Here is a 25,565-nt window from a genome sequence, read left to right as displayed (position 1 = left end):
CCGCGCCCACACTCACCCCACGACCAGGAGCCCCCCCGGCGGGCCGGCGCCCCGCGGCCTGCGCATGGGGCCCGCGGCGGCCCCTCGGCCCGGCCCGGCGGCGGGGAGGAGGCCCGGCAGCGCCCGCCCCGCACCGGGTCGCCTTCCCCCGCGGGCGGGCGGCCGGCGGCGGGGACACCCCCCCGGGACTCCCCGCCAGAGCCAAGCCTCAGGCTGAACGGGAGGGGGGCGCGTCTCCCCCGGCCCCCGCCGCTGAACACACGGCCCAGCACGGCTCAGGTTAGGGTCCTGCCGCCCACGGACGGTGTCCCTCGCCTTTACAGAGGATAAGATTTTCCTGGATAATTGAGCTCCCGTCCGAACGGGCGGTGCCCGCGCAGGTTCGCGCTAGGCCGCTCATCTCTAGCTCCAGGCCCTAAATCCTGGTGCCTCCGCATCCTTCCGAAAGCCTCTCTCCAGGGAGGGAGCGCCTCTGCTCATAAGCAGGAAGAAAATAAAAGTATTCTTCCTGGGAAAGATGAAAGGCGGCATTAAGGATGCTGAAAATTAAGTCTCAAAAGGTATGCCACAGGACACCTCTCATTACAGCAAAACAGCTGCATTCAAACGATATTTAAAGTTTCATAACCAAACAAAATACTGCTCCTTAAGAAAGACGTATGGAAAATGACTGCACAGTATTCCTCTGATATTTAAAGAATTCTCACCTAGCTTTAAAAAACAAGAGTTCCAAATTCTCCTGACCCTGTAAAACATTAAGAAATATTTTACTTTTATGCGTGTCACTAACAATTTGCCTTGCCCTTAGCAACTGTTCTTCTATAAAAGCAGGTTTGTCTGAAATCGCACACACACACAGAAAAAAGCAGGGTTCTTTGTCAAGTTAACACATATCCAACAAGCAGCTGCAGATCCAGAAGAGCAAGTCACATCCAGGTTAAAAAATACCACAGTTTTAACACTAAATCACTGCACATACGTATGTTTGTGGAATGTAACTTTGATGAACAGAATACTGTAAATCTCTGAGAACAACAACCATACTTCCAAGGATATTTACAACATGAAGCAAATTATTTCTCTGAAACCTTAGGAGGATTTTCTACATCTTATTTTGGTTTATCTACCCTGAAACCCTGTTTTGAGATGAGGGAACTCAGTGCTGTAGTGCTATGCAAGCTCTAAAGAGATTTTGCTATTGGTCCAAAAGACCTACTCACACCTGTACACAAACACAAAAAGATTTTTTTTTTCTTATTTTCCCATTTGCTTGAACAAATTAGAAGGCAGGCAACAACATACTTCCTAACAAAGGGCCAAGACCACGCACCCCTACATGAAGGCCAAGCAGCAAGTTTTGCAGCAGAGACGTACACCGTCAGTCCAGGAACAATGCAGATTTGCAGACATCTCTTGCTCATATATGCAAGCAGCAGAGGATGGCAAACAAAAGCACAGATACAACATTATCAGTCATTTATTTTTCCAATCCCGGTGTCCAGAGTAACTATTATGGATGTTGCGTAAGTAATTATCCTACAAAATCACTACCCAGGAAGAAGACAAGCATCCACAGTAATTCTCTGTGCCCCAGCCGACTGCTGTTGCCACTTCAGCTTCCTCCCCCTTCAACGTGCCTTACAACTTACACTTCAAAACATTAAAAAATAAAATGCTTTTCTACAACGGCAGAACTCATTTTGTGTTACCTCCAGAATCACAAAACATTGAAGGCAGCACTGGCTGTTACTTCAGCTCAGCAAAGGAGGAGAACACATGAGCACAAACGTGGCAGCGCGATAGCCTTTTCTAGCCGAAAAAGTAGAAAGCAGCACATCCACGGTGTGGACAAATGAAAACAAAAAGAAAACTGAAACTCTGTTATCTTTTCCCTAAACCCCAAAAGCTTACGGGCCAGCCATTTCCAGTAACAGTTTATCAATAAAGGCACATAACATAACAATAAAGCACGTTTAAACTGTTTCTACTGCATGTAATTTCTTTCCTTTCTAAGCAACATTCATAGCACAGAGCCAACCCACAAAAATAATTCTCTACTAGACCCAACTCCAGTCGCACTGTTGAGCATGCTGTTTATTTCAGACTGCTCCAAGTCATTACATGTCCTTACAGGAGAGAAAATCAGAGTCTCAAAACAAAACTGTGCCAAAAGAAAGGAAAATATAAGGCTGTTCCTGAGTTTGAATGATGTGAAAAAAGGAAGTTTATCTGAAATAGAGCAAAATAAAAAGAGGGAACGAGAAGGCCTGAGCAAATGAAGCAGCCTGTGTCTTCAGTTGACTTTTAAGATCTTTGTTTTGCATTTGTTTATTGCAAAGGGGCGTGGGAGGGTAGATCCTCCTGGGCAGTAAAAGTCTTAAATTTGATCCATCTTACATGTATGTATTCATTGCAAGAGAAATTTGATTCCTCCCCCCCCCCTTCTTCAAGCAACACACAAAATTTGTCTAGTTATTAAGATCAAAAAGGGATAAATATAACAAGCCAGCTATGCACAGAAGTTTCTCAGTTGCATTTAAAGATCAAACTGTACTACAGAATTGTTTATACCAACCACCTCAGAATGGCTGTACAGAGCTAAGAACCCTGTGGCCTATATTAAGAAAAAGAGAAGAAAGCATCAGATACAAGGAAAAGTACAATAAACAAGAAGAGAAAGTGAGTCTGTCTGGACAAAAAGCTTAAATTAAAAAAAAAACAACAAACGAAAACCCAAAAACAACCAAAACCACCACAAATGTATTAGAGCTTCAGTTTTCCTTTCCATTTAAAAGTCAGGAAAAGCATATCCCATCACACATGCAGCGCTTGATATGAAGGTGTAACAGCAATTTAAGAGATAAGTTTCAGGCTTAGGAGAACACACAGGCAAGAGAAAAAAATTAATCTGGAAGGAGAAATGTTTTGAGATTAATTGGGGGTGGGGGTGAGGATATGAAAGAGGAGACCTGACATAAGATGCACAAGCCATTACCTTGCATGGGGTTTTAAAGACAAAGAGCTTGAAGGTAGTGCATGAAGTCAGAGTTCTGAAGGGAGAGAGGATGTATCCTATCATCAGTAGCAGATTATTATCACACCTGATTAGAAATGTACTTAAAGATGATGAAAATCATAAATGCTAGATAGAAAGGTGTACTCCAAAGTCAGGAAGAAAAAGAAAAGTGCAAATGGAAATAAACAACAGACTTTGAAAGCCCTCACTTTTCCTCTCCAGAAGAGGCTCCAGAAGCCCTGCAGTGTGGCATCCATTGAGCGCTGTGTGAATTCGCCTCATCTCTCACCTCTAAAAAGAAGGGGGTGTAAAACATCTCATGTTTTACAAGGTTTTACCTCACATTTAACAGATTTTGGCCTCGGAACATAGGTTTTAGCCTTGGAAGCTCTTTCCACCACCTCTTTGTACTTACGTGCCTTTTATTTTGGTCACTCCTACCTGTAACTGTTTCTTAAGTAACGCTAGAACAGAAGAAATGTCCTACTAGATCACAGTGAGAGTCCCTTTACTCCAGTATTTTGTGTGACAGCAGCAACAGGACATACTACTTAGGGGAAGCACCTGCTACAGATGATAGCCAGATTTATATTCCTCCTTCTCTAGCAGTATCCACCATCATGGGTTAACAGATGTTAAGAAAATACATCACTGCCCAGTACTTTCAAATTTAGGTCTTCTTTTTCAGCATTTTCTTGAACACCTTACCATGCCTGCTGAGACTACTGATTGTAACAAAATCCAGAAGTTACTGCTTACTCTGTTAAAAAACAAAAACAAAGAAAAAAAAAAACAGAAAAAAAATCAAGAGAGACATGTATCTTTTCTCCTAAAATGTTCAGACTAATTACAGGTTTTCCATGAATGCCTTCTGAATCTAATGTTGCAGCATCTCATCAGTAACAAGTTCTTGTTCTGGTTGCCCATCACACTGCATCCAGAGTTCTCCAAGCACCACATCTGTACCAGGTGGTCATCCTGAGCCGCTGCCTCTCAAAACTGCCAAGCCTGACTTCACAATCTGTCTTCTGAAGGCAGGTCGCTATTCTCCCCCAACACATCCCAGGTGCCTTTCTTGACATGTGGAACCAGAACCACACACAGCACACAAGATGTAGTAGACTGCACTGAAATGGTGCTTTCCACTCGTTCCTCATCAGGAACAAGATTTTACTGCTTTTTCTGGATACTGCCGTACACAGAGGCAATCATTGACTGAGCAGTCAGACGCTGGCAAGATCTCATTCTTGAGTCACAGCTGCCAGTTTTGAGGTCAGCATTATTTAAGGTGGGCTCTAATTATTATTCCCCTAAATGCATTACTTTCCTTCATCCACTCTTAACCTCAGTGTAAAGACTGAGACCATGAGTTAGATTTTGTGTAACCTTTTTGCTTTTTGGAGTGCTCGTCACTGCAATCACAAGAAATAGGGATCACCCTTCACACCCTACCACCAAATTATAAAGAAAAGCCCACAATATCAACTGCATCTCTCTAAACCAAGCCCTTTCTTCCTCCCTTCCAATCAAGACAATGATAATTTTATGGATTACTAATTGAGCAAGAGTATATTATTATTATTACTACTACTACTTCCACCACTCTAAATTGAAACTGGAGAGTGTTATAAAAGGAGACCCTTGTCGGGTACAGCCCGCTGATTACTATTGCTTACTGGTTTTCCAGGTGACTAGCAATAGAAGTCCAAACAAGAAGTCTGAGAGCAACCAAGAGGGACCTCAGGGCATTGGGGCAACTGGTTGAGAACTTGTTTGGCTGCACTCAAAATCACCTCTTTTACCCAAGACCTGCTTCTCCTTAGGGTTCAGGTTGTCCCTTGTTACTGCATCTATCTAGAGTGAAGAAAAGTAAGTGAACGCACACGTACAGTATCCCCCTGCATCTTCAGGGCTACTTCTAAAGAGGTGGAATAAGGGGAAAAAACGGCCATAATTTTTAATACAATAACAATACATGCACATACAACACAGCCTCTTGGGTAGATATTTTTACTACATACACTTAAGTGGAATGCCTACTATTAGGCATTTTCACATTGACTCCCAAAATAGATGTAAGGCTTTTGCAACCACAACAGGTTTTCAGTTCTGCTCCTACCTTTACAAGACAGAGTAATAAACTGTTCCAATTTTAAAGATAGGCTTATTTCTATATAGCCATTTTATTCTTCTGCAAATTTTGAATGCATTTCAAAATTATAAAGATGCGTATCTTTAAGATGGCATGAGCTTTCTAAGTATTTTTTATGTATACATATTTAAATCTATTTCTAATCCTGAAACGCATTGAAAATGTAAACACAAGTATAACACGTGGTTCTAGGAAATATAAACGACTACTGAGAGTAAGATCTGCATGTTAAGTACCTCTTCTATTTACAGAAGTAAATCTGACTTTGTAATATAAATTACAATTTACAACTAAGAAAAGTACCATCATCTTAATTAACTTCAATAATAAAGAATGCTAATTAGTGTCTTAGAGAAGCTGTTTTATTTCTTTGATCTGATGGAGGCATTTACTGCTGCAGGATCAAATGTCTGCGAACAGCCAGGGAGGGAGCAGCACCCTAACAAAACATTTGGAAGTGGTCCACAAGACTCTCCCTGTATATTTCTGTTACTGATGTACATTTGGAAATACAGTTAATATCTTTTTAGAACAGATTTATTTCATCAGCATAACACCAAAGAGATCGGAACTTTTTTTTTCCCCCCATTCTGTTCATTAATCTCTGAAGCAAATCAGACAAATCATCCAGAACAGGTGTATATACTCTGAGCACTGAATTTAAAACAAACCCACCAAAAAGTCTTTGAAATGTTGTATGGCAACAGCTCTACAGTACAGAGTGAAGCCATACAAGTGTGGGGAGACCTTATCTGTATATGCTCATGTATACTAAGTACATTTCTCCTTCCTCTAGGACCACAGGCACCCGGCTTGAGATGTCAAGATGTCACATCGTGTATCTAAAAGCTTCTATAGCCCAACAGACTTGAGGAGCTGGAACTTGTCCTCTACCCTTGCTATAGCATGACATCCATGCTGTTGGATTTGAAGAAAGGCACTACTGAGAACCAAAGAAACATCTCTTCATTTATCCCACAACCTCAAACCCCCTTTTTTTTTTTTTTTTGAGGAAAAAGCTTATAAACGATTTAATGCTTGTTTTGCCTTTCATAAAAACAAATACCCTTTATATTGAAATTTCCAGATTTCCAAAGTTTAAAGATCACTATACCCGCACCACATAAAGTAACACGAACTGTCTGTTTACCATACAAACAACTTTCATTTCAAGCAATGAAGTTGTTTAATAGTCTCTGTTTTAATTAGGTTACAAAATTTTTGTAGTGAGGTCAAGACATTGACTTTATAATGTTAAAAAAGATAACCTCCATGTACATGGTTACATCAAAACTGTACTTTCACTGTAGCTCGCTTGAACTACCAGATAATGTTCAATACCTTATTTCATCTGCTAGGTTGCCGATAACATTCAAAATCGAACATCAGCAAGTGCTCCAACACCCTGCCAAAATACTACATGGCAGAAGCCTCTACCTACAATTCTATAGCCACAAGCAACAAAAATAAGGACACAATCAAAATGTTGCCAGTATGACATATGCATCCCTTCCAGTGCTTATCTCAAATAATAGCCAATCTTGCAATAAGTACCCAGAGCAGCATTCCAATGTTTTTCTTTCATATCAGGAAGCATTAAAGAGCATATTTCACGTATTTTAAAACACAAGTGCTCACTATGTAAATATGCTGAACTAGAGGTGTATCAGCCAGAGCAGAGGGATTACACACTGATGATGGACAGTGTTCAGTTAGGCAATCTCCTGCTGCACATCCATGAGAAATCCCTCATGCACTGCCACTTTCTGATTATTAAGATAAGCCACCGAGTCAGTGTGCTAATCCTCTATTACTTGCTGGCTGCAGCCTGTAGGACATGGTGCCACTGCATCACCAAGCAGCTAACCAGCCTTCACCCCACGTCAGCACCTATGAACTGAACAAACACGCACTGCAACATTTGAGTGTGTCCATACTGTCTATACATAGGTCAACAAAGGCATTTCTTTTTAACACAGGAAGAAAAAAAGTTAGGTATATTATGATGTACACTTTAATTTCAAGTTATAGAAAGATAATAAAGAAGCCACAATTAAATTCAAGGGTTAAACAATTCATTAAAACCTCTGGTGACTTTTGAGCTAAGAATATGCTTGTAGAAAGGTAGTAGGTAGAGAGACAGTAACCAATCCATCCGGAGGAATCAACGTGGCCAAGAGAAAACATATTTTGAAGACCATTAGGAGTACAGCATGCCTAGTCAGGAGAGGGAAAAGTGAGGATATAAAAACTATCTCTCATTCAGAAAATGTCATGAAAGGCAACGAGCAGGAGGAACAGGGGAAATAACATGAAAAGGAGAGAAAAAAATGGCAAGAACATGAAAGCCACTAGAAATACATTGTAAAATAGAAAGCAAGACAAAAGGTTTGTGTTCTTTGTGTCATGTTAAGTCACGTAGCATAACAACCCATGATTAACAATCTATAGGGATCTACATTTTGATGTAGAAAAGTTCCCAATATGTTCTTTGTGAAGAGCTGGAATATGGTCATGCCATTGAAAATATTAAAGTAGTCAGTCAGTATGACTTTCAGCAATTGGTCACATTGAATATTTTTAGTGGAACGTGTCTTCCTTGGTTACAAACGACATACTTTGTAAATATATGCTGAACTCCAAACACATACTCTCCAAAACCATACACATGGCTTGCTTGTATTCCCCCTCAGCAGCGACGCATTGCTTGTAACATTCTACTTCTGTACTGCTCAGGTAGTTGGGACACATTTTAGTAAGTGACAAGTATAGGTTATTGTAGCCATGCTGATGATTTAAGGTAGAACTTGTTCAACCTTGACATACGTGATCGCATATTTTTAATTGGCTAAAATTGTGAAACACTTTTGTATGTGCCTTGTTTTATTTGCCAGCAGACAGTTATTTGCTGACCATACCACTGAATACTGTGTTTCATTTTGCCTCACTATGAAGATTTCTGCTTGGCAGAAAACACTAGCGATACTCTCAGAGATTGTTAAATTGTCTCACTGCAGTGTAACTCATGCCATTGTCCAAAGCATACTAATTAGGATTTATCCTAATAGTAGTATTTTATAGAATAAAAGAATTTACCAAAAACATTCCAAACTTTCTGATTGGAGTATAAAATGTATGTGCATAAAAGCTTGACATGTTAATCCTCACACAGTTGCAGAACTTTCAAGAACTATTTAGAACATGCTTTTGTAAAAAATAAAAGGTAAAATAAAAAATAATTTTTTTTAGCAATTGTTTCCTGTATTGGTTACCTAAGACTTCCCCTTCAGAAGAAATTATCCAGTAAAAATAAACTGTGTGCCAACTTGCATACATTACAAAGATGTGTTTTCAAGTGAAGGAGTCAAAGCAGCACAGAAATCCCCACCTCTATTATCCACATGTACATGGATACCCACACCCATGTACACACAAGCACAGGTATACATTCACATCCCTTCAAAAATTTTCCAACCAGATTATGGCAACAGCTAGAGAAAAGCCTGACTCAATCAGTCACAAGTTCAGTGTTTTCTGAGGACAAGAAATTTCTAATTCCTTTAGAACTTGATCAAGCTGACAGGAGTGATCTCACCACTGGAAAGACCATGAACTTCCAAAAAACTACTGCAGGATCCAAGAATCTTCTACCTTATCAGAAATGGGGTGGTGGAACTGATCTGGTGCCAAAACTAAACTAAAAAGTATAACCCCACGAACAATTGCACACTGAACTCTACACTGAGAGCAACTAAAAAAAAAAGACAAACACACATTGTAGACATTATAAAGTACAACGCATTTCTAGCCCCTCAACTCACAGGACTTTAGAGGAAGAGGAATTCAAAAATCACAGTGAAGTGTAACAACATGGGCCTTGGGCCCTTCTGCTTCTCCTTCCCACGGCTAACCTAGCGATCCTGCTCACCGAGTGCTGGTCCAGAAATAAAATGCCTGGCTGTAAACATACCACCTTAGTTTCCTAGAAACAGCACAGACAAATATTATACATACACAAGAATAAATACGTAGCATCTGAAAGCAATAAAAGCAGTCTGAGGAAAATTGGGCTTCTTCGGTTTTAGCTATTTCTTTTTTTTACATTTATTCTTTAGCTGATTAGCTACTTGCTGGAAACTTTGTACGACTTCACCAAAAACCTAATGTTACACATGATATTGTAATACATTAGGAACTCTTTTTAGTTCCATCTATCTAGAGGACTACTGAGTTCCATAGTATCATGTAAAATTAAAATAGACCTCTAAGCACTTTTAGGCTTATTTGCAATGAAAAAAATAGACCATGGTAAACTACCACTTTACTACATTTACTCTTTTAGATAAGTACAACAATGGAAACAGGCAGCTAAGTAACACTGCAATGCTTTATGTAGGTTAGTACGCATTACAGCATGAAAGAAATCTATTGCTTTTAGTGGTTAAAAAAGGAGATAGGGAATCTGAGTTTCAATCCTGTGGCTCATCAAGTTACTTAGACTCACATTTTCAAAGTTAATCATTTTGAAGACCAAATTTTGAGCTACTGAGAAATAAAAGGTGACAGGAGTGACATTTTTACATCACAGATAAAGCTACCCTTCTCATACCAAGTTCACAAACATGTTTTCCATGTGCTAGAACTATCCTGAAAACAGGGAGCAGTGCAATTAATTTCTACAAAATATTTGCCACTCCTAAAAAACATATCTTAAGCCTCCTCCAGTTTACTTTTAGATCAGCTAAGGGCTGTTATCTCCTCTAGTTTTTGCAACACGTTAGGACATCAATAATCATGTTTCTTAAAAAAAGAATCTATGTACCTTGGTGTCAACCAGCATATTCTGGTAAGTGTAGCATAAATCATCTTAGTATCCTCCCAAGGAATTTCATGATCTTATACAGCAGCATATATTTTTTCAAACAATAATAAAAGTGGATTTTTTTTGCTCTCCATTTGCAGAAAAAGAGATGTATTCATCACCATTCCTTCAATTTGATTAGAAGGATATGAAATCACTATAAATAAACAGAAAATGTAAAATCTTACGAAGTACTGCTATAGTTTAGACCTACACAGTATTAGACTAGCTCAGAAAATTCAGAGTACCTGGGAAAAACAGTAAGAAGTGCGTGCCAGATTTTCACTATTTTGTGCTCTCAGCGTATTTTGATTGCTATCAACTTGTCAGCATCTATGAATAAAAATTGCAAGACATAAGATTAATCTTTTTCATTTATTAACTAATTACATCTAGTTAAATTGCTCTTAATGAAAGTACACTCATTGGCCATTGATAACATCTTCTAAAACATTTTAAACAGCAATAAAACTTGTCACATTTTTTTGTGAAGAGGAGAAACTTTGTTTGGGTAAGCAAAAGCTTCCTATGTGTAACTATCAGCAATATCATATTCTGTAACTCACAAATTCAAATCTGAACTCTAGGCAAGGAATACTAAAGGTTTCAATATTTAATTAAGATGCTTCTTCTAAAAGCTTAAGTGGAACCATCTAATTAAAAAATGCTAATGTGGTGGTATAGACTTTCCTTGTCAAAGTGATGTATCTTATTCCTTCTTCTACATCTTTCTGGTCTGGTTTTGTTTTTTTGAAGACAGACAATACCTTATCAGAATAAGCCTGACTGCTATGAATAAAATATTTGAAATGCCACCATGCATGCAAAAGTATAACAGGCTATAATTAGAGGATATCAGTTAGAAGTGTTTTAATAGCAAGCCAAAATAAGTGTTTTGCTGCACACAGCCAGTTTTAATGTAATAGGGTTGATTCTGCATCCCAATAGAAGCAATTACTTCATCTTAAGAGTGAATTTCATCCTTTTATTTTTTTTATGATTAAAGTCATCAGCACTTCAAGAGGAACGCCAGCTCATACAGCATCATACCTGGTGTACTTTTGGTAGTCAAAAAAGAAACAACTAGTGGGGAATTATAGGCAGACAACATTGATTTGGTTCTAGTATTGTTTATATAAAGCATCAAATATCTTCTAAACCGAACTCCATTTATAAACTTCAATAAACTTCAAACCAGATTAACCTACCTGTTCAGAAAGGCTAATATTCTACACAAATGCAGAAAAAGGTTAAGCCTGAAAGAGCTTAGAATCCATTCCGAAACAAAACCAAATGCATTAAATAGGAGCATGGGGAAATAAAAGGAGTACATCAGGGAGAGTCTGTGTTCCTACTTGTATTATTTTCTATTTCCTGAAATAAATTTATAAATATCTAGATAAAAGTATGTATTCACAAATGTGTATTGTATTGTCAATCCTTATCCAGGTAAAAAAACAGCCTAAAGCACCTTTACGTGATGCTGACATTGGGTCTGGCAGTTACAGTTAAGAAAACATCCTGGAGTTATCATGGGCTCAATACACAGTGACAACAAATCCACCAACACAACTAATCCACATCAGGAAGGACACTGAGACAGAAGTGGAAAGCATTCCTTTGCTGCTGTGTAAAACCTTATTCTGTCCACAAACAGAATACCGCGCCCAGTTCTCACCCCTGCGGTTCAAGAAAGACGTACTGGAGTAGGAGAAGGGCTACAAACGTGATTAAGGAAATAGCTGCTTTCAGAAGGCCGGCTAAAAAGGCCGGGATTCTTGGACAAGGCTAAGAGATCACATGCTGAAGGTCTACAAAATCATCCAAGAGGTACATCAACCAGAAGATGAAGGAAGTTATTACAGTACTTTGCGACACAAGAACTAGGGATGCTCCGTGAAAACAGTTGATCAAATAAGCATGAAAGAAAAACTTTTTTTTTTCCAAAACAGAGGAGGCAATGACTTTCAAGACATTGTTGCTACTAAAGCTTACAGAAGCAAATACTACCAGCACATTCAAAAACCGATCCGCCACAGACATGAGGCCCATAAACTGATTCCAAAAGGACTAAACAGGTGCCTACCTTGTAACATGCCTACTGCGAACACTGGGGGATAAGCACAATTTCTCTGCCAGAGACAGGCTTGAGACCCATTCAGAAAGCCAGAGGACCACCATTTCAATGTTATGCTACAGAGAAATCAAACTAGGAGAGGTCCCAAAATCCACCTGAAAGTTTAACAGAGTACTAAAGAGATTTCAGTCCTAAAGAGTTAAATATTTAAATTTCCTAATACATTCCTTCTTACCGACACCTGAAAAGATGTTTTCAGGATTGCCAATAATACCAGACAAGCACAGTTCAGTACTACAGAGTCAGCATGTAGTACATACAGAAACCTTTTTTTTTTTTTTAAGGGTACAAAATACTCCACCAATACAGTAATACAGCTGTTACGCACTTCAGTAATCTCTCCTGCTTTACATATGCTAAGAAACAATTTTTGGCTTTCTTATACCTTCGCTTTAGCAAAATACCACCAGCGGAATCCTACCGTGCACACACACTTCACAGGCTTCTCTTATCCTCAGCAAAACCTAAACATTTTCAAGATGCAGCTGAAGATCAAACGCAGAAGCACGCAAACAAAATCTCAAACCATTACCGATGCTTCAGGGTTTTACCGGGCACTGCCTGAACGTCGGTTCCGATGCTCAGGGGCAGCTTCGGGACAGGCCGACACAACCGGTACCCCCGCGGGCGGTGGGTGCCCCTGTGGCCCCCACTCCAGCTGCGGCGCATCCCCTGCCCCCGAGCCCGGGGCGTTGCTCCCCTTGGGGACCAGGCGGCTCCCCCCGCCGCCCCAGCACAGCCCGGCTCCGCGCTTCCCCCCGCCGCCCCCGGCACCGCCGCCCCCGCAGGCGCCCTGCCCGCCCTCCGGCGCGCCCCTGGGGGCGGCAGCCCCAGCGCGGGGGTGCTCGGTGCCTCTCAGGGCACCCGTAGGCAGAAGAGGCCCGAGGGGACCCCCACAGGACCCCCACAGGCCCGGGGGGCGCGCACCCTCCGCCGCCCGCCCCCGGTCTCAGCGGGCGCGCACTCACGGGGGGCGCCGCGGGCCGCGGGCCGCTCCCTCGCCGTCGCTCGCCGCCTCCTCCCCGATGCCGGGCAGGGTGACCGGCGGGGCCCTGGCACCCGCCCGCCCCCCGGGCTCCCTGTCCGCAGCGGCGGTGGCCGGGCGGGGAGACCGACCGACCGCTCCCCCCGGCCGCGCCGCCCTGCCCGGGGCCGGGGGCCGCGGGCCGGGGGGCGGCGCGGGGGCGCGGCGGAGCCTGGCGAGGAGCGCGCCCAGGTGCGTCGGCGCCACCTTCATGGCGGCGGGGCGGGAGCCCCTGCCCGCCCTGGGCCCGCCGGCGGGAGCGGCCCCGCGGCCGTTGCTAGGCGAGACAAACGGCGCCGCCGGCCCGCGGCGGGCTGCGAGCGCGGGGCAACGACCGGCCGCAGCCCGGGCGCGAAGGACTCGGGACGCCGCGTTCCTCCTTCCGTTAAAACCCCACCTGACGTTAGGGGCAGAAACCGCCCCACCAGCCGGGGTGGCGGCACCGCGCCCCCCACGCACCGCACGGGGCTTTACCGCAATGGCGCCCCGCGGCAACGGCCCGCGCCCCGGGATGCTACCGACAACCCCGGGCAGCCTAGAGAGCCAGAGGGCGCCGGGATCACGGGGACCTCTCTCTCGTGCCAAAACACCAGCAGCGGTGGCCCAAGCCGGGCAGCTGCGCCAGGGGTGGGGCACAGCCCCCCGCCCCGGCTTTGCAGCACGGGCTTGGCTGCCTGCATGAAGCATCATCACACCAGCAGCAGTGCGGGACGCAGTAACGAACAGCTGGTATTAACGGACAGGGTGAATGTTGTGGCAGCGCACAATCTGGCAGGTAGCACAGCCCTTGGCAATGTCCAAAAGGACGGCACAGGCTGAGGGGTAGCACAGTTGCTTTACACGTACGAGCCCCCGACCGCGCACCTCACAGCAAGCTGCACAACCAACTTCAAGCTGGCAGCTGCTGGCAGACACCAACCAAGGATACAAAGTACAGAATTTTATCCCTGCCTTGTCTTCCTAGCACGTCAAGTAGTGCAATGAGCTGGCAGAGCGGAGCACACGTGACACCAAGCAGAGGACTGAGATTTGCAATTGGGATATCCTTGGCCTTTGTTCTTACAAGCTGGAATAAATATGCTCTGACCAAGCCTCATGGAATAGGCCCACATCAATCTAACAGCAGCACAATCTGCATTTATTCCTCACCATGCCAAAAAGCCTTGGCTGAGCCACAGTGAAAACTGCACAATTGAGCACATGGGTGTGTAGTGTATTTGGAGTGTATTCACCTCGGCTGTAGCCCCAAAGCAACCCTGCATGAAGACCTGGAATAGAACCTTTTCTGACCATCATTGTCCGTAACTTGTTCATTACTCCCCATCATTCAAGAACCACAAAGCCAGGTTCCACCCAAATCTACAGACCTGAGCATCCTGCCTCACTCAAGTCATTCAGATATTCTGCTTTCAATACAGATAATTGCTTTTTAGTCCTAAGTACTATCTTTGACACTACAAGTTTGGAGCTCTTTTTCATTTATTTGGTATCCACCTCCTCAACAAATCAGCCTAATACAGTCTCAGGCTGCCTACAGCAAAGAAACCACCCAGCTCAGATACAGACCGTTAACTCTTTGCCACAGTAAACCCATTTATTTACTCTAATTAATATTGCCAAACAAATGTACAGGAGCAGAGCAGAAGCAGGTAACTTCCAAACAGGGCAAATTTATATGAAAATTTTATGTCAGGTATAATTGATGATTACTGTTGGCCCCGTGCTTACTGCTTTTGTGCCTTTTTTAATGTTAGTCAAATTCTCATTGTAAGTCTTTATAATTTTTTTTCCTGTTGTAAATTATTTTAAACTAAATGTAGGTACTGAAATAACTGTTTAGAATGCATCATCATAGTTTTATCATTGAAAATTATCTTCCCTCATCAGCAAGTACTTTTAGTTTGCATCCTTAGCTATATTACAAAACTACGCACCTGTAACACATTTTTTCACTGTTCTGAGACTGACTTTGGGGGCCATTTGTAGCAGCAAAAAAAAATCTTCGTAGGATTTAGACATGTTGTCATTTGTCAGGGTTTAAGGGCCAGAAAAGTCCATTTGATCATCTGGCCTGAGCTCTTGTATCACATTTCACTTCAGCGTTTCTCCGTGCGTTCTCTGCATCTTTATGTCATTTTTAATATCTGTGTGAACTGCTAACATTTTCTAAACAATTTATATTGATGTGGAATGACAAATTCTGCTACTGTGTGTCATAACAGATTTAGGAAACAGAGGAACCCTTTCGCATGTTAGTCTTTAAATAAGAGAAACAACGACTGACGTGTGTATACCTGGCACGACATCCTTACCTGCTTGCCTCCTCAACTTTCATGGCTTAAGCATGAAGAAAGAATTTGTCACTTCACCTGAAAAGGTCAGAAAGATGAGATGAAAGCATCACAATGGGGATAATCCTATTACTGTAATTAGGAAATCATCATCTATCACTTCAACTGTAAACAAAGCCTTTTTTTTTTCATTCAGCACTTTCTCAGCAAGTGAAGACTGTCTGCATCCCCTTTCTTCACTCTTCTGGTGCGTGCAGAATCTACTTCATTAATTATTTTTCTCATTTATATTTTTTATCATCATGGGACATATAAACCTATTAAACCCAATGTTTTTCATCTATGCATCTAATAAATCATGAGGAAAAACTGCTTAAAAGGTTAGGTATTGAATTATCTGAAAGCTGTTTTCTAAAGCAGTAAAACAGCATTCTTAGAGTAATGGTGGTATTGAAACTGATGAGGGAAATGCTAGGGAGAAACAAGCAATTTAAAAATATCCTGAGCTACTGAAGGATCACACACCTACTAAAAATTGAAAAAGTTTTTACAAGGTCCTTGAAACAGCAATTATATATTAACAAAAACATACAAATGACTGTCTAGTGTCTAATTTACCATTAATTGTACTCAAACACTGAAAAATTGGCAACCAGTCTCAAACATTATAAACATCCTTTCAGAGCACACTTTGCTGGTTCTCAGCTCCCTCCAGATCAACCTACTAGCCCACAGGTTTGAACATTAATGCTCTGGCAATTGCCAACCAGCCCATGTTTCTGTAAAATATGTTAAGGAAAAAACAAACTCGATAAATATATAAGAAATTACACTACAGAATTCTATCTCATTTCCTTATAATTTTCTTTTAGCTATCGAAGGCAAAACTATATACAGTCATAAAGAAAAAAAAAAATTGAAATTAATCTGCTTCAGAAATTTTTCTCCCACTCTACCTGTAACTGTCACAGAAATATTTCCAATACAATTTAAAACAGTTTCTTTTGGAGTGTTATGTTGTTGTTGTTTCACTGGTAATGAAATTACGGTAGCACCACCTCCCACAAAGCTGTCTTCTAGTTATGCTACAGAAATACCTATGCCTTCACTCATTTTATACAGGTACACCAGCTGTGCTTTTGCCATGTTTCACATTGATTTCAAGTTCTATTTAAAGGCACACATATAGTTTTACGGGCATTCAAAGAATTAAGGTGACATCTCTCAGTATAAATGTGCTTCTGCCAGATCTGTCTCTGAATTTCAGTAGGGAAGAGTAAAAAAAAAATAATCATACCGCATTGATGAGTCAGTTGACTCATTAGTCTGAAAATCTGTTTTTGATAGTCACCAGTACACCCATAAGGCATAAGCAGTCCTTCACTGCATGCCCTGAACAGGCTGCTCACAGGGTCACGTTTCTTTCCATGGCTTTTTCTTAAAATAGAAGTTTTAAAACTCAGTTTGAAACTCTGCTACACTCCTTGGTTTCAACTACACAAATAATTTTCCATGTTTCTTACTGTGCTGCACAAAGAAAGCTTACCAGTTTTAATTTCACTGGATCTACCCATGTTTTATGAATGCAAGCAGCAGTGTCCACTCCACCTTCTACACAGAATTTGCCATTTTATCATTATAACATTCTCTTTTGCATATCCCTTTAGAGAGTCTGTGTCTTTTTCTGCACTACAGCAGGTATTTTTTCCTAGAACATCAGTCATTCTCACTGGGTTTCTGCCACATTTTTGATACGCAGACTGAAATGACTGTTACTCACGATCCACTATCACTCATGATCCATTTTAACATGTCACTTCTGTGCAGGTGAATGAAAATACCAGCAAAAACATGAACATAAGACAAGTAAATTGAAATTATAGTGACCCTTACGTATCTTTACAGCATGACAAACTTTTTCAGGTCTCCCTGAAGGCTTGATTTCCAACAACAGAAAATACGCAATAAAATGAACCCTATAATTCAAATCTGTGCTTCCAGAATTCAGTGCGCTTTACTGTTAGATTTAAGTGCGATCACTAATTGCTGATGAAACGCACTGACTCGTTCTTTCTGGGCTGGCCAGTTCAAGATGCAGCGAGATCTGAACATTCCTCTTCTCAGGTGAAGTGCATGATACAACTTGTAATCCTGGATATCATCAAGAAAGATCAGTATGATGGAATCCCGACTTTGTTCAACAGCTTGCTGAAGAGCATGATAGACCTTAAAACTGAAGCGAAAATAAGACAAGAAAACATGTTTTCTTTCATGTAGAGGGAAAAAATGACAAACAGTTCTTTAAATAGCTCAAATAATAGCACACTGCAAACTCAAGGACTAGACTCAAACAGGGGTCTTAATGTCTATTCTAGGATATAAAATTGTCATTACTTAAATTAATTACCTTCTAACAAAAGAAAAAAATCATCCTCTAAAATTATAACCTAAGTCTACTGTATTGATATAGCCTTGTTTAGTAAAGTTCCTTTCTTTTCAAGATCGCTACATAAGAAAGGTAAAAGACTCATTTATAGGCAAAAAAAAATCATCTTTGGATGCCAGTGATGTCACCCATTATTGCCCTTTATCAAACATCTAATTTTAAGGAAAGCAATTTTCACAGGTGACAGCTTGATTTTTTTGGAAAAAAAATGAAATTGACTGAGATATAAAATTTCTACTAGCGTACATGTGGAGCAATTAACTTCAGTTAGAAATTATTCTGAAGACATAATATATTAAGTAAATATAAAAGTAGAATTTGCATGGTATTTTTTACTAAATAGGTTTTTTTATTAAATTACACAGAAAAAAAAAAAAAAGACTACCTTGTTAAAAAATCTGTTAAGAAATTTTCCCCCTCACATACAATATTTCATATCCTACTCACTTTCTGCACCAGGGATCCTGTAAGAGGTGTTCAGTCACAACAAAAATAATCTTCCTGCTCATTTTTATACTGTTAACTGTGGCTTCAAATTCCGATACGCCTGCTTCAAAGTCCCGTTCTTCTAAACAAAACCTAATTTGAAAGCGGGGGTTTTTTTCCAGAGAGATGAAATTCTTAGACACCCAGTTCTTGTCCTGTCTTGCATGAATAACATAGGCATCATAATGAAACTCTTCCTGTTGTATGTCAAGTTCTTTAAAACCCAGTATTCGATTTACTGAAATATTCCAGTAGAAAGCTACTCTCCACCCTTCAAAATGGATTATAAGAACAGTAAAAATGAGTAGCATCACGGTAGTGGCAGTGATCACAAACAGAAGTTTAAACGGAGCACTGTCTTTGCAGGCTGAGCTATCAAAATGCAACACCAGACTACCGTGATACTTAGCTGGGGTGTTGCAAATGTACTGGGACCGCAATCCAGGCACATATGCTCGGGTCACATTAAGCCATTCAGCAAACCAAGCAATGCTTTCACAGGTGCAATCAAAGGGATTGGAATCCATCTCTAGTATTCTCAAGCTCTTGAAGGCTGGGCCAAACACTTTTTCTTCAACTGAGGTTATCAGATTTTTCTGAAGGTTCAATGAATTCAGAGAGGCTTGGTCATCAAACAGAGTTGCTGGAAGCACATTCAAATTATTGGATCCTAAATCCAAAATTTTTAATTGAAACAGACCCTTGAAAACCTGAACTGGAATCTCATCAAGCCCGTTTGATTTTAAATTAAGAATACTCAAGTTGGTAAGACTTCTTAGAAAAAGAACAGGGCCACCTGGATTTGCATGTTTCCAAAGTCGATCTAAATTATTGTGCTGCAAATCCAGAATGTCAAGTTTGTGAAGTCCATCAAACACATCTTCTTTCATGTTTGCTATGTTGTTATTGCTGATGTCCAGGACAGTTAGATTTTGTAGAGGGTGAAAAGGCGAAGGAGAAAGTGCCAGATTACTGCAACCTACCTTCCTCAGCATCAGTTTTCTAAGGCTTGGGACAAAAATGAATGATTCACTTCGCAAAGCCACATTTTTATTATAGGAAAGATAAATAACTTGTATATTATTGAGACCTTTAAACTCGTGACCTGTGAGCTCCTGACTAATTTCATTGAGACCAAGATCAAGAATTTTCAGGTGTCCCAAGGAGGAAAATGCCCCACTTTCCATTGTGGAGATTCTTGTTTTTGTGAGGTTGAGAACGTGCAAACTGGAATTAGCAAGTGATGAAAATGTTTTATTAGTTATTCTTTGTAAGTTTATATTGCAGTTACAGAGACTCAGGTATTTCAGGTTGTGCAGGCCTGTGAACATATTAGCAGTAATTCCTGGAAAATTATTATTATCCATTATAAGGTACTCCAGCTGGTATAACCAGTGAAAGGAAAAATCTTCAATTTTCCCATTAAGTGAATCTATCAGATTCAGATATTTGAGGCTGGATAATCCGTAAAACGAACGTGAAGATACATGAAAGTTATTACGCTTCAGATTTAAGTACTGTAAACTTGAAAGCCACTGAAATGAGTCATCTTCTATCACAGACAGAGAATTTTGGGAAAGGTTTAAAACTGTGAGATTTGTTCCTTGCAGACCCTGGAAAGTTGACTTGCCAATGTACGAAAGCTTCACATGGCTCAGTGAGAGGTTCTGAATCGCTGTGTTTGATAATTCTGTACAAAGTTTCTTTGTGCGATTTTCACCAAGTTCAATGTTGTTCAGTATGAGGCCAAAAAGATTTCCAATTGTATGTAAACATCCTACGTGAAACTGAAAGGAAAAGAAAAAAAAAAAAAAGAGTTTGACCTAAACAAGGGGATTATGTAAGAAAGTTGATCCCTAAAGCTAAAATTTGGAAAGGTTTTCAAACGAGATTTTCAAGCAGAAAGTAACTCCTACACTCAGATTTTTCCAAAGCCAAGTTCAGACAAACATTTCTTGGAGTTTATACTTCTTGCAATAATAGTTCTAGAATTTGTAACATGCTTATCATAATTCTGATTAGCACTTTTTTAGAAGAAGTGCTTAGTGAAATGAAAGTTAAATCTCATTGCTAAAACTCTTTCACTAGAAGCATCTTAGAAATTGAGACAATCTCTTCCTTCAGCTTTCTTTCATTGGCAGCTGCCAGGAATATCAATATACTACTGCAAAGCCAGATGTACTGTAAAAAAAGTTATTTCGGCCTTCAGACAGCCAAGAAGAAACAGAGTTTCTCTGTGTGAGCAGAAGCTACGCTCATGGAATGTGATACTACACACTTCCTTCCACAGTTCAGATCACAAGCCTCCACTGTAGTGCTGGCCTCTCATCTTGATTCCTGTATCAGCTGAATAATTAAATACTCCATTGGTGAGAATTATTCAAATGCATAAGGCTGCTTTTCAGACAGCAGTACTGTAAAATCAGAGCAGCCCAAACTAGCAGAGAGCAGCGCTGCCCAAGAAAGGCGCAGTTCCATCTACTTATCCACACGCATGTGCCAATATGGCCATACGTGCAAGTCACACACTAAACCAGCCAGGGAACCAGCCTGACTGCAAGCTAACCAAGCCAAAAAATCTGCAGCTTCCCCAGTGATCTAGTGCATAGCCTCATTAAAGCTTGTACCAGAAAGAGGGAGGGATGAAGCAGTCAGGGGAAAGAGGACAGTGGGGCTGCCTCTCACCCGTGGTACAAACTTACGCCACTTCAAAATATTCTTCTAATTTTAATGTACACGTTCTTTACAGATCAGTCAACTGGGAAATAAACCAAGCAAATGCAAATTCAGCATTCATACGCTGAGGGTCAGCCAGCTTAGAGCTGCTACACATACCATCACTCTTCAAAGAATCGTGTTAACATCAAGAAGTGGGTCAGAGAGAACAGTGGGGTAGGTGGCTAGGAAAACGCCCACTTGCTTTTTTAAAGGCGCAAGTATACTTTTCTGCAATGATTACTTCTCTGGGGTACCCCACATGCACAAATGAATGTTCTCTTTGATTAGGAAGTGACCTAGATTGTAAAACTAGCCTTGCGTATCACCTAATATTGTACTTTTTCCCCACTTAGAAAGTATGTCAACTGTTCACCTTCAGCACGTACAAAAAAAATCCTGCATAGAAAATATCCGGTAAGGGTTCACACAACTACTTGATCTAGCTCTTGCTTGTGACCTCTGATCTGCATGGAACCAGCTCTTGCTGATTTCGGTGGGACAAAAATAATTATGTGTATCACTACTGGAGGTCAGAAGTAATGCTGTATATAATAGAATGGTTTTACCGTGGACCTCAGTGAATAAAAAAATGTAATGTAAGTGCCAGACAATCATAAAGGATAAATCAGGATAGTTCCATTTTATACTTACGACTGTTGAATTTCTGTTGAAATGCTTCCTACCTCTGTCAGTGGATTTGATGACAAATCAATACTATTCAATGAGGTGTTGCTAAGAAAACTGAAGTCTTCCTTTTGTAACTCAGTGATTTGATTGCTATTCAATATGAGCTCACGAAGGTTCTCCAACTGTTGCTGTATTCCTAAATTTGCTGACTTCAAAAAATTATGAGATAGGTCCAAAATATTCAAGTTCTGAGGAGAAGATGCAAGCAGAAAAATATAAAATTCTTTTTATTTTCTAACATACAAAACCATCTTGAAATATTGCATTACAGTCTAACTGATTAGAAATTAGTTGCAATACTACAATTAAAATAAATTTGTAATATAGAAATGGCAGCTTTCAAGCTCCTGCAGGAAGAAGCCTTCTGCATCTTCCACACCTGTAACTTTCATTGCATTCATGGTCTTAACCTGCTAAAATATCTACTGCAAACCAAAGAATTACTTTATCTAAAATTCCTTATGGTCACTAAAAGCCCTCCTGCTCCTGTGATAAAAGCAAAAGTCTACAGCTGGCTGCAGTTACAACTAATGCAATATTAAATCTTGTATTCCACCCTTTTCACTGTGGTCCACCCCGTAAATGGAAGTGAGGAATGTGAAGAGGAGCCCAGTAGCAGCCTACAAAGACCAGTGCCATACACTCCAGCTCATGCCCAGGTGCTCAGGCTCCTCCCACAGAGGAGGAGATTCTGCCCTACACGTGATTCCACAGAATGTGCCTTGAGGTGCCTCAAGGAGGCCTCCATCAGTAACCGGGCAGCAGCAATGTGAGGAAGGCCAGAACATCCATCCCGTTTCCAGCACCAAAGCTGGCTGTACTCATTCATACTTCATTGAGAGTCAGCAGTCCTATGATGCAAGCCAATACATTTTATGTAACTGCACTGGAATACTGAGTTTAGCAGAAAAGTTCAGACTTGTTCAAAACAACATGCACACTCATTAGAATGTTGTACAACAATTAATAACCATGCATTGTCTGTATTTTCTGTTGTCCTTAGGTCCTTTGTTTTGCATGATTCCCTGCCTGGTGCAAAGACAATGGAACAGTCTCTTCCTGCCTCCTCTGCTGGTCCCCCAGCCTCACAGATGCTAAAAAGAAAGATGTTTAACCACATGTAAGCTACCAGGAAAAACAAAGCTAAGAGTGAAAAGGTTTTTACTCTTTCTCAATCCCCCAAGTCCTGAGAGACACTACATTCAGCCTGAGCAATGGCTTTCATGGTCTGAGTAATTACACCTTGACCTTGACAGCTTAGGCTAGCTACCATGTTTAGACCCCAGGCAACTCAGATTCCAGGCCATCCATTTTGCCCTACATGTCATCTGCTGCTGCTATTCTCTCTGCACTGTATGAAGAGATGCCTTTATGGCATGCAACAGGGAAAAGGGCATGGAGAGCACTGACTCATAAGGAAGGCTGAGACTCTTAACACAAGAAGCCACTAGGCCTTTTCTTTAGAAAAACAATGAAGTAAGATTATATGGTGGGTATTTCCAGATGTAAATAAGCAGCTGTTCTGCTATACACTGGAAGATAAGAGTATATTCCCCGTTTATACTTCATTTACATGAAAAGGTGCATTTCTAAAACTTACCTCCAGGTTTTTGAAAGGATCATTTTTTATATCTATTCTATTGTATCCTAGATTGAGTTCAGTCAGGTTGGTGCAGGAAGAAAAGACTCTGTCAGGGAGCTTATGCAATTCATTATGTTCTAACTTCAGAATCTGCAACAGGGGCACATTTCGGCACAAATCTGGTTGCAGTTTAGAGATGATGTTGTAGCCTGCATTCAAGTAAACCAGTTGGCTGTACTGGGTCAGATTTGCAGGACCTAGCTCTCTTAGCTGATTATGAGAGATGTCCAAACCCGTTATATTGTTTGGAAGATCAGAAGGAATTTGAGTCAGCTTTAGGTGACTGCAGTCAGCCATTTCGTATCGGATCTGACATTGCTTTCCAGCTGATACACAGAGCAAGCAGACAGACACCAGTCTCACAGATAAGCTGCTCCACCGAAGAACCGCACTTCCCATCATTTTATCTGCAAAGGTAAAATGAACACAGTACAAATTACAATAATTTTGACACAGCTTATATCTGTGAATGAAGCAAGAAGATGAAGCAAGCCAAGCCCAAAAAAGGTGTAGCTTTATGCTGAGCAAACTATTTTTCACCCATAAGGTAGCATTCATTTCTGCAGCAAATGCCAATAATCTCTCTAAATTACGTTTTCTATAAAAACAATAGTATTGTGTCATGTAAAAATAATTATGTTCAAAAAGCTACCAACACTTTACCTATTATCAATGCAAATTTCCAACAATTTTCGCTTTTCTGGTTCATTTTGCATTGCTTTAACATGCATAAAATACAATAAATATGACAAATAACACACAGGCCCCTCAATGTTAATCACTGAGCTCTGAGCTTAACCACACTGATAAATATTTACAGTTAATGCAGTAAGAATGCCTAATATACCATTTAATTTACAGTTCTTGCAGTTTTTTAACAAGCCAGCCACACAAAATTATGTCTTTCCATCCCATAGTGAAAGAAGAAATACCAGGCTACAGAAAGATGGATGAGAAAGTAAGAGCAGAGGAGGAAAAAAAAATCAGTACCAACCTAATCAGAGAAAGAAACGGAGAAGAGACAATGCGTAGAGAAAACACTGTCCACAGATTCAATACATTTCTCCAAATACTTCCAGGAAAATTTACACATTTAAGAATTTTTATACCCCACCCCATATGTTCGGAGCATTTCCATTACGATATCAACCTCTGTCCACTGGTGCTCCAAGCTTCAATGGCTCTGCCTGTTTAGGCATTACATTTCCAATGAATCTCAGACTTCACATTTTATTCAGTTTCTATTTAGTATCCATAAGCTTTACATTCACCTGGTGATCTTTTACATGGCTTAATACTAGATAAGGAAGAAAATCAATTCCACGCAAATTCTGATTGGGATAGAGCTGTGAGAGCTGAGAAGGGTTTGACGAGCCTGCTGAGTCATACAGCTTGTCTAATTAAATAGCATTTCTGCTAATCAAGGGAAAAGTCCAGTGTATCTTCCATATCATTCTCTTCAGAATTAATGTTTAGCAGAGGGAGAAAAAATACTTTGGGAGTAGTTGCCAGAATACTTTTCCATGCTTTAGCAGAGAACAGTAAGCTTAGGTTCCTCCACTTCGGTTTTTTCTTTTTTTAAAAACATAAAGCTTGTATTTTCACCCCTGAAGCTTTGAGTGTCTCCACAATCTCCATATACACATATCTGTATGGCCTTCTGCCAACCAACTTGGAACCACCTGCAACCTCAGCCTACCAGTGAGTAACGCCTCAGCACAGTGGGCTCCCAGGCAGAGAAGACTATCAGTGCCCCACTACGCAACAGGCTACAGAAGGGAATTTAATCTTACTAGTCTTAACAGGAATCTAGAAGAGCTTCTCCAAAAACTAACTCCTAGGGACACGAGCTTAGTTCTGTAGCTTACATTTTCCTTTGCTTGGAACCCGTGTTTAATTAACATGATACAGCTTTAAGCACATTAGATTACTGGTCAATAGCAAACAATGAAACATGACACAAGAAATTAAACCACCACATGGGGGGGGGGGGGGGGGGGGGGGGGGGGAAGCCTTCAGAACTGATGTTTTTTTGAAAGGAGGACTTTTCGCTACCATAACAAAACACTCTGAGGAACTGACACGGCAATCTGCAGCCTCAGCAG

General features: G+C 40.8%; 2 protein-coding genes across 5 annotated transcripts in view; both read right to left on the bottom strand.

Annotated features, from left to right (window-relative positions):
* The window catches only part of FAM149A (family with sequence similarity 149 member A), a 32,569-nt gene extending 17,010 nt beyond the window's left edge, over window positions 1-15,559 (bottom strand). For 2 of the 4 annotated variants that reach the window (XM_056358577.1, XM_056358587.1), the window contains exon 1: window positions 13,135-13,388. Coding sequence is in view for 2 of the 4 variants with exons in the window: in XM_056358596.1 (XP_056214571.1) it covers window positions 17-66 (50 nt within the window). In the remaining 2 variants the exon portion in view is untranslated. Of the gene's footprint in view, window positions 1-16; window positions 2,690-13,134; window positions 13,389-15,502 lie in introns of those variants that run through there. The other 2 variants (XM_056358607.1, XM_056358596.1) reach the window with 2 other exon arrangements.
* Window positions 15,560-17,339: 1,780 nt separating this feature from the next.
* On the bottom strand, window positions 17,340-23,862 carry TLR3 (toll like receptor 3). Its single transcript, XM_056358564.1, has 4 exons — window positions 23,419-23,862; window positions 21,815-22,006; window positions 18,375-20,200; window positions 17,340-17,714 (listed from the first exon to the last, which is right to left on the bottom strand). The coding sequence occupies exons 1-4, from the start codon at window positions 23,860-23,862 to the stop codon at window positions 17,486-17,488; spliced, it is 2,691 nt and encodes an 896-aa protein (XP_056214539.1). The 3' UTR covers window positions 17,340-17,485.
* Window positions 23,863-25,565: the final 1,703 nt, after the last annotated feature.

This window comes from Falco biarmicus, chromosome 1 (genome assembly GCF_023638135.1).
Source record: "Falco biarmicus isolate bFalBia1 chromosome 1, bFalBia1.pri, whole genome shotgun sequence".
Taxonomy (NCBI): Eukaryota; Metazoa; Chordata; class Aves; order Falconiformes; family Falconidae; genus Falco; species Falco biarmicus.
Note: the sequence above shows the minus strand (reverse complement) of the source record. Positions and strands in the feature narration are given on the sequence as shown.